At 39.9% G+C, this 9,826-nt stretch overlaps 2 protein-coding genes across 2 annotated transcripts; one reads left to right on the top strand and one right to left on the bottom strand.

Annotated features, from left to right (window-relative positions):
• Positions 1-1,952: 1,952 nt before the first annotated feature.
• Positions 1,953-3,482, bottom strand: nkx6.3 (NK6 homeobox 3). The gene is made up of 3 exons (XM_076154355.1): positions 3,071-3,482; positions 2,301-2,470; positions 1,953-2,183 (listed from the first exon to the last, which is right to left on the bottom strand). Exons 1-3 carry the CDS (start codon positions 3,480-3,482, stop codon positions 1,953-1,955), a joined length of 813 nt encoding a protein of 270 aa, XP_076010470.1.
• A 3,547-nt stretch (positions 3,483-7,029) lies between these two features.
• Positions 7,030-9,613, top strand: LOC143003372 (E3 ubiquitin-protein ligase NEURL3). The gene is made up of 4 exons (XM_076153978.1): positions 7,030-7,195; positions 8,045-8,545; positions 8,731-8,910; positions 9,046-9,613. The coding sequence occupies exons 1-4, from the start codon at positions 7,165-7,167 to the stop codon at positions 9,192-9,194; spliced, it is 861 nt and encodes a 286-aa protein (XP_076010093.1). The 5' UTR covers positions 7,030-7,164; the 3' UTR covers positions 9,195-9,613.
• The last annotated feature ends 213 nt before the right edge of the window (positions 9,614-9,826 follow it).

Raw genomic sequence — 9,826 nt, 5'->3', positions numbered from 1 at the left:
GACAATTTGCCTTTACACTTATCCCAGGATGTATAAAGTGTATGTGTTATAGATTCAATACCCATAATTATTGAATTCATCCTTGTGCCCTTGAACATCTCTAACAGATGAAGCATAAACCTGCATCTCTACTGTGGATAATTTGGACAATGACCTAAATGCTGAATTAGCTCAAACCAAACACGCATCAAACAAAACATACTGACATTTGAAGTGTTTTATGTTATTGGAAGATTCTAAGATTCTATTCTACGATTCAGACTAACATTCTTATCTGTATTTAATGAATGCTGGTAAAGCCAAATGAACATGAAGCAGCCGTCCTTTTTTGGTTTAATGTCTTTATTGCACGTAAACAAAGCCGCATTACCTTCATCAGCATTCACCGGGGCTCTTTACAGACGTCTTAAAGTTTCAACCCTTCATTTTGTGATCATGTGAGATTATTAAAAATCAGCTTTCAATGTTCACAGCTGATCATAGATGAACATTTATAGTCCGTTTATGGAAAAACAAGATTGTGATGTAATGTTTATTTGGTAAAAAGACTTTTGTGAGTGGTGGCAGGTCCCATTGTTTTATATTGTAGTTGTTTTGTTTGACCCCTTTGTTTAGATTTGGATCACAGATTGCACCTTTAATGTCAACTGCTTGAAGCATCTGGGCCTGTAACTGGCCGAGCCTTAAATGGTGAATGAGCTGCTGTGTTGCTATTGATTTTCTGTTGAGGTGGATTACAAGGGTCATTGTCTTCAATTAAGACACAGCACACCAGTAAATCGCACAAGATTTGGCCTTTGCCCTTTGCACCTCTCCTCAGCTGCTGTGCATTTCACTCTGCGTCCTGTTTTAACTGCAGTCACCGAGCGAGACATCGTGGAAGAACTCAAGACAGTGCTGCCGAGCTTTAGAACTTGGTACAAAATAAAACAGAGGTTAACCATCAAATTCAATAAATAATTTGCAATAATTTATCACGCTTGTACATTTTTGATTTTCTTTCTTATTCTTGCATACATTCTAGCTCGAATGTTAAGAGTTGGTCACTTACCAGGTGTTTGAAAAGGAAGTATAGAGTAGTGAAAAAAATAAGCGTTCAATTTAAATATCTAATGCTTCAAATCATGCTTCTGGAATTTAAATGTTAGTAAATACCTGCACTCCTCTCTGTCTCTGCACTGATTAAATTGTAAAAATTGTAATAATACTGCATTCCCACTTTCGAAACAGTTTTACAGATCACGTCAGCGCATTAAAGGCAGCAAATCTGTCTCACTCACTCACTTTGACTCAAGCGTAATAGAAATAAAGGTTGTCCCATAATGTCCGACAATACTTATCTACTGATCTATCAAATTGAATGAATTTAATCCGGGTTGTGATGATGTGAAACATGTCCCTCATCGTGAAGCTGTGAAGGTTTGTTAGCGCCTATAATATTTGCAAAACTTGAAGTAAATTCAGTTAAATTAGTGAAGAAAGTTCTAGGTCAGCACTTTCACCATTTTTCATTTTTTTCCTAAAATTCAAATAAACTAAACACTAAAATAATAACCAAACAACATCAAGTGTTCATAAAAAAAGAGAACACATCGGCGTCTCACTCTTTCATCAGTTAGTAGCTATTATGGAGAGCATCATGCAATTTTTTTCGTGTCATTTTCTCCTGTTTTTACAAAATGACGTCAAATAATTCCCTCACTTTCCTGCACAACAAATCAAACAGATGCTTCCTGACACTGACTTACAAAAGTAAACATCATGGTCGTGACTGTAACCCTTCTCTTGCCTTATGAACATGCTTCAATGCTCACTGACTGGACTTTGTATTCAAAACATATTTCTTTTCCACATGCATGTCTGCAAAGAAGCGTGTGAAAATGTGTGTGTGCGCACGCTTGTGATCTGCACAATCGTCAGAAGTGGCGTGCATGTGTGTGTGTCTGTTTGTGTCAGACGTGGTGCGGCCCGAGGCGCAGCACAGAGAAAGCTCTGTGGTGTTTACGCAACAGCATTCGAATCTTATCGTCGTCTGAGTCGGGGTCCAGGGGTTTGTTGTACTCCTCATCCTCCACCTCGTTCTCCGAGGCCTCGCCGGCCTGACCCGAGTGGCTGGCCTGGGTGGAGCTCGGCTCTGAGGCGCTCTTCTTCCTCCACTTTGTGCGTCGGTTCTGAAACCAAACCTGGGAAACACATTTTTTTTTACCGTCAGAGGGAGTTTGACTTGAATTAACTGAATGCTGAAGTGTCATGAACTTGTCAGATCTTATGTGTTACATCTTCTGGTGCAGGTATTGTACCTTGACCTGTGACTCAGTCATGCCCAGGGAATAAGCCAGTCTAGCTCTCTCGGGCCCCGCCAAGTACTTGGTCTGCTCAAAGGTTTTCTCCAGTGCAAATATCTGATGTCCGCTGAATGTTGGTCTGGTGTGTTTCTTCCTGCCCGACATCTCCACCAGAGGACCACTAGCTGGAAACATCAGAGCACAAAGCCAACTGAAGAAAGCTATCCTCAACCTTTTTATTATGAATTAGGAGTGAGCCTCGCCTGCTTAAACACCTTTAATGAATGTAAAGAAAAAAGAAAAACTGGCCTCCTATAACCAGAAAGAGACCATAGATGTCCGTTTCTTAGTTTCAGTTAGTTGGGATGTTTATGAATGATAAGCATATTTATACACAAACTGAATTCTGTGTGTATTTGTTGCTCGTATGTTAAAGATGAGGCATTGGTTCTATAAAGATAACAGTCATAAATTTAGTTTGAATCAAAATAGCATTAAATATTCATCAATCTACATCATTTAACAAAATATTCTGCAGCATTATTATATTATTATTTACTTTTCACCACAACTGACATCAATCAATATGGCATCCAAATCCATCTTGAATTTTAGATTTTGCATTTTCTGTGTGTATACAACTCTTACAATTAACACGTATAATCTTTCTAAGAGCATATACAGTGAGTAGACAAGTAAAAACAAATAGTTTCAGGGTAACAGCGCTTAGTGGCCAGCCGAGTCTAAACTGACAACCATGTGGATGCTGCGGTACTTAGACTTACTGTTGGCGCATTGCTGCCTCCCTCCTCTCCAGTCACAGCCGCTCTCTGCCCAGCAGCTGACATTACGACCCTTCATGTGGCAATCAGTGCCAGACTTGGAGAAGCCACCAAGAGAGGAGTTGTAGTCCCGATTATAATACATGGACGTGCTGCTGACAGAGGGGCCAAACCCATTCATGGAGGAATACCCGGACAGCAGGGTGGTGGTGCCCGTGGATCCCACTCCCACTCCAACCATGGAACGGCTCAGGATGTCGCTGATCCCATGAGGGGTCCCTGCGGCCAGCTGGCCTGGGCTGAGCTTGTAGAAGGAGTTTGGAACTGAGTACTGGCACACCGGTGCCTTGAGATCCGAGGGAAACTGGTTCAGGCTGTTGTTGAACAGGAAAGATCCCTGGATGTTTGGATCCATGGGGAGTACCTCTGCTTCCACCACTCACCAAAACATCCAATATGGTCCAGTCAGAAAAAGACCCCTGAAGGGCCCACAAGGAGATGACTCGCTCACAGACAGCGGTGGTTTGAGTTCCGACTGCCGGTCTCTCCACAATCAAAGAGCACTGACACTATTTTGTTGTCCTTTTTTCGCAATTTTCCAAGTCCCTTATGTCTGCTAGAGGAGCCTCCACAGCAGAGGAAAGTGTATCAGCAGATAAAGTCTTCACTCTCGCCCATCACCTGTTCTCGGCCAAAGTAAAATGTGTGATAGTTCCATATTTGTAGTCTCAGCAGAGCTCTGTGGATGCAGATTTAGTGTTCTCCCAAAGACGTATGCCTCCTGCCAGCTGTCTGCTCAGAAATCATAAATAAGCAGTATCTGGAAATGGAGTGGCACCTTGATAAAGATAGGCCACATTAGAATGCTACCTCGGATTGGCCTGGGTCTCCCAGCTTTAATGCATTTCTATTGGCTGCCGGGTGAGAGCCAAGCCTTTTATTGGAAAGCAGCAGATTAATAGTGTTTTGAACAGGTGGAGTGGGAACAAGTAGATTTTTTGATGGCCTGCCATGTTTGACCAAGTGTGGTGGAGCAGAGGCAGCTGAGATTAGAAGACACAGAGGAGGAGAAGGTGCTTTCTCCTATTCCACATCCAATACTGGAGGAACTGAGGTTTTAAATGGAAGATTGTATTGTTTTTGTTAACCTTAATGAGTAGTGATCCATGAATAACAGACAGGAGATTAGAGAATATTCACATTTTGTATTTTAAGTGATTGCTTTTAGAATATTTTGCTAGTTTAATACAAAATGGTAAATTAGATCATTGTTTTAGTCTTTCAATGATTTTAATGTTAACAATAATTAGGGGCAAATTTCAGTCAAATTAATTAATTTATGTTTATTTCTCCTTATCTGATATCTAAAATGAATTGTAATAATATGTAAAATTATTTATCAATTAAGGAACTAAATTATTATAATTGCATCAGAAACAAGAAACTTGGGTCATTTTTTATTAAATCTGTATCCTTAGTACTGAATGCTATGCAAGTGCTAAATTGGCTTATCATTGAGTCTCAGGCTCCTACGGGCTTCAGTTAGAGATACAATCAGTGATCTACATTATACCAAAAGGGTCAATCCAGGATAAGCAAGTATAAAGAATCAGTGGATCAATGAAAAAAAAAGAAAAGATAAAAGATTATTACATCTTAAAGCAGAGACATTTTCCTCTGACATCGTGTTTATTCATGAATCTCTGTAGTAAATGTAGCTAATATTTTCATTTATGATCAGCTAATAAATGATTGAGTAATTATTCATGTTAATCTTACCAGTGCTTCAAAAACTGAAAGAACTTTGGACTCTATAATACCAGTTTTAGAAAATTCATAGAAATTCTCTCTTTCCTTACAACAAAACAAGAAGATGGAATTGTAATAAACAAACAAGTGTGTAAACCATATCTGTATATGTTGCTTTAGAATTTCCTATGCAAACCAATGAATTTAATCATTTTAATATTCTGCTATTTGATTAGAATTAGATGAGTTAGTTTAACACCTTTTGCTCCTAATTTGTGATTTACAAACTAAAGTATCTTGTTTTCTTCATCTCTGAATGGAAATCTCTGCCTTCTACTCAACACACTCATGTCCTCATTCCACACCAGACCCATTGAATTTGACACTTTAGTCACTGAAAGTCCCCTAAACTCCAGGTGGTCACGGGACTTCTTGTGTGAGACACGAGCTATTCAAGTTACGGAAAGAAGAAAAGCAACAGTACTTTTCCAGCAGCAGTGACCTCATTGAGGAATGCCAGATGCTGTCACCCTATCACATGATCAGCTCCTCCTACCAAAGAGGATGTAGGAGAAGAAGGTGTCTGCACTTCCATTGGAGGGCAGCAGAGGTCCTTGTGCATGGTCACTAACTATACAGCTGCAACATTTAAGTTTTTTTCCATGATGTGTCGAGTCATATGAACTCTTCCTTGTTTTCCTCCACAGAGAGCAAGTTTGGGCAAAGGTCTTAGCACTGCTGATATTCACCTCTCAAATCTAAGATCATAGAAATGAAAATGTCATTTAATTTAGCTGTTGTTGAGTATATTGACAACTATAGAGAACTTGTATGAGATCATCTGTCTCCCTATCACTCATAATAAATTAAACCAGCAGCCACCTAAACGTGCTCTAGAAATATTACAACACAAATGCACAGATGTGTGAGTGTTGAGACAGCTTTAACTGTCTTGGTTCCTGCAGGACAAATATGGACATCTGGACAATAATGTTTGATAATAAAACACCACGGCCAAGTTCCTCACATTTTATGATTTATCGTAAGTGTCAACCCGTAATAGTGAAACTCATTCATATGTTGTTGCACATGTGCCATTTGTTTACATAACTTCCGCATTGAATCCTGTTTTACTAGTTGTTAGATGGAACAACAGATTGTCTTTGTTAGTCTTGCCAGTCTGTGCAAATGACATAAACAAAGTGTAACAAGAGACGGGTGCCTTTTACATAACACCATTACAAGTTACTTAATTGTTTGTCTAGAAATCGCCTCAGTGGATGTGTGTGAATGTAAAAAGGAGGTAGATGTGTGTGTTATTCAGTGCGTGTGGGCAGTGGGCAGAGTGTGGGTCTCTGGCAAGGTCAAAGTTCACAGTTGATGGCCTGAAGGAAGAAGCTCCAGCTGAGTCTCTCTGTGTTGGCCGTTGTTAGGGTACAGCTTAAACAGATATAAAGGATGAACTATTCTGATCTCTGTTCAACTTTCTTATCAGTTGTCACAGTGTGTCAAGTGTCTGTCAACCGTTGTGTTTGTACCTGCAGCACAAGTTTGACAGGTGATCCCTCGAAGATAAATTAAAGACACAGAGAAACCTACTGCTAACCTACATTAGTCTTATCAGGGCAGAAAGGATGACCTGAATACCGTGCATGCTCGACATTCACACACTTTCATGTCTGACATACTGTAGACATGAAGCCATCATGAGATGTAAATGTAAGACTTCATGTATTTCCCTTAAAACAGACTCTCTACCCTTGCAAGCAAGGGTAGAAATGACATCACGTCTTGTATTTAAGACATTTTAGATTCTGACAAGCAACAGTTTTCTGACTGGATGTTTGACTTATTTTGTGTTTTCTAAACAAACATTTCCAGCAAGAATGCTCGGTCTCGTCATGCACCTGAGCCACAAAGTGACAAATCTATGCTGAAGAAGCAAGATAAAGGGCCACAGCAGAGATGCTGACCCATAATGAAACTGGTTCTGTTGTTCACATGTTGGACTTTTAAACTGTTAACAACACTCCTACAGGTTTTATCTCCTAAGGAATCTACACCTTAACAAAAAAGGTTTCACATTGAGCTTCTCCTGCTGTCTCAAGGACTTGAAGGAAATCTACAAACTTTGGATCCTCCCTCTGTCCCGCCTCTCTTAACTCCATGTGCCTCTGGGCGGGTAAATATTTTGGAAAGCACATGTGGGGGATGCTTTATAGGCAGCCAACACTCCTACTTGCCCACAAACTGAAGCAAGATACAGAGGTGAGCTCATCTGAGTTGAAGACTGTGGGAAATCATCTGACTCATCTGATTTATGAGAAACAATCCTTACTGCCTGCAGAATGGTGAAGGATAGAAGCAACAGCGACTCTGGTGAGAAATCTGTCTACTTTTAGCAACAATAGGGCACAATTTGAATTTTGATTAAAAAGAGTATAGTTTAAAACACAGTAATAGTTAAAGTATAGTAGGAAATAATTCATTTTGATATATATGTATATTAATTTAATAAAGTAGCATTTTAAGTCCCAGTGATTATTATTTTTGATAATCTACATTTGACTCAAAATAGTCATAATTTAAGAGTTTCTCAACGTTTCAACTCATTCTACTTCAATTTACAGTTTACAGTTTACTTGACTTTACAGTTTATTTCAAATATCATTTTAGTTTGTTGGATTGCAGAATATACTTTTAACATGAAACACCTCCCTAATTTACTTTTCATCTTTGTAAAATAAAGATTATAGGGAGTTTACATCATAAGTCATCCTGGATTGGAAAATAATCAAAATGTATCCTTATTGACTCAGTCACTCAGTCAGTGTCCTTGAGTAGTAAGTCAATGCATTTAGGGGAAATGAGTTTATGACTGTATCGCGTGAAGAGTTCAGTGTGCCGCTGATGACTAAGAGGCAATCAACACACAATCAGTAGGTAAACACAGATGTGTATTTACTTACCGAGTCAGAATTTATAGAGCCATTGTGATAAAAAAAAGAGTCAGTTAATCAACCAACAGAGCTCTCAAGTAAAGTATCAACACAAGGTTCAATCAACATAAATTGCAGCTCAGTCCCCAATCACTATGCGATCACAGCTCCTGTTAAAGCTGCATGTTATCAGTCATTCACGTTTTAGATCTTACTGCTGTCTTGTACATGTTGCCAGAGCAGATACCTGAACTATGTAGCTAACCATGCTTGTGTTTCCCTGTGTTAGAGAGCGCACACACATGTGGGCTATTCTGCCTGGGTCCTCTGTCCTTTCACAATGAGGCTGTGGGAGAAATGGTCCAGCTGAGCAGGGGAGGACAACTGGCAAGCAGGACGGGGCACACGTTCAGGAAAGGTCTGGTGTTCAGCAGCCGACCACTAAAGGTTCACGAGAGGCTTCGTCTCAGGGTGGAGAAGCACGTATCACGGTGGCATGGAGCCTTGAGGGTGGGATTCACCACCGTGCCTCCCACACCCAGAGCTCTGCCTTTGCCCAACATGGCCATTCCCGATCTCACCAACACCCCCGGCTACTGGGCTGCTCCTGTGAATGAATCCATCTGCAGAGAGGGTTCAGAGCTGGAGTTCTGGGCTTCTGCTGGTGGTTGCTTATATGTCAAATGTGACAACTACAGCCAACAGAAGCTACTTTCCGGAATGGACCTCAGTAATCCCCTGTGGGCCATGATCGATATCTATGGCCAGACAATCTCCATTTCCCTACTTGGTAAGTTTACAGATAACCAGCAATTTGTTACCTTCTACACTCTTCTTGCTGACCTCATTTATTGACTGCCTGTCAAAAAGTGATCATACTTACACGGGGAGATGTTTGAACTGGTTAAGTCTCAGTCATCCTGTCTAAGAAATTAAATATTAACTATACTGATACTGACATTTTCTTTGCTGCAGGCTCAGTGAAAAGAGGGTTGTTGCGCAACAAAAGATCCTGTCCTGCACCGCAGCAGCTTTCCTCGACTCATGATGACAACTACTACAATCTGATCCATGTTCCCAATGGGCCTCCAGAATCAGGAAGCTTTGATGAGGATGCTGAGTGTCACTCGCTTCTTACCACAAAATTCCCAAAAGGTCAGTCAGGCATCAATCAGGGAGACTAGCTGTTCTGCTGTCTTAGTGGACAGTAAACCAAACATAACATGTATAGTTGACTCTTTCTGACTTAATCTTTATCCTTAATCTGTGATTTTTGTGTTCTCATTCAAGATTCAGACATACTAGCACAGTGTGTTGTGTGTATGACAAAAGAGGCCAACATCACTCTGCTCTGTGGCCACCAATGTCTATGTAGTCACTGCGCCACAAGAGTCATCCAGGAGTTTGGCTCCTGCCCGCTCTGTCGACAGATGATCTGACATGCATCAGTGGAGCCTCAGGTGTCCCAAAAGACTCAAAAGAAGCACAATGCGTACAGCTCAGCAATCCCTAAATATGTGAATACTGTAAAACTATTGTGTGATATGATGTTATTATGCTGTTGTCATCCTGTAAATGTGTGTACATGAAACTGTGTGACGGTTCAAAATGAAGAATGAAGAGATTGCCCTTTTACTTTACCTATTGAATATGAACAACATCAGGCTAGCAAGATGATGTATAGCACTTAAAATTCATGAAATACAATATGACTCATTTTACGGTACAGCTAACTGTGAACGTTGCACAATCAATATGTATTGTAAATCTGATTTTTTTTTATACTGTAATTATAAATGATTATATTTAAATATGTGCTTGTGGCATTTGGACTGTAAAAAATAAAATGTAATACATATTCTGGTTGCTATGACTTGAAATGAATGTGTTGCCATGCATACATACTGTTTATTACTCTGGTTGAAGAGCAGAGTTTAGGCTTAAGAGAACAAAACAAAAGCATAGTTTAGGATTTCCATTATTTATTTAATGGAGCTAAGTAACTTTGCAATAAGATGAGAGATTTCCAAAAATTTATAATTTTGTCACATGACCCTGTCACTTGAAACAT

This window comes from Genypterus blacodes, unplaced genomic scaffold (genome assembly GCF_046128005.1).
Source record: "Genypterus blacodes isolate CSIRO-AG114 ecotype Tasmania unplaced genomic scaffold, CSIRO-AGI_Gbla_v1 ptg000061l_1, whole genome shotgun sequence".
Lineage (NCBI taxonomy): Eukaryota > Metazoa > Chordata > Actinopteri > Ophidiiformes > Ophidiidae > Genypterus > Genypterus blacodes.
This window is presented reverse-complemented; position numbering and strand designations above follow the sequence as displayed.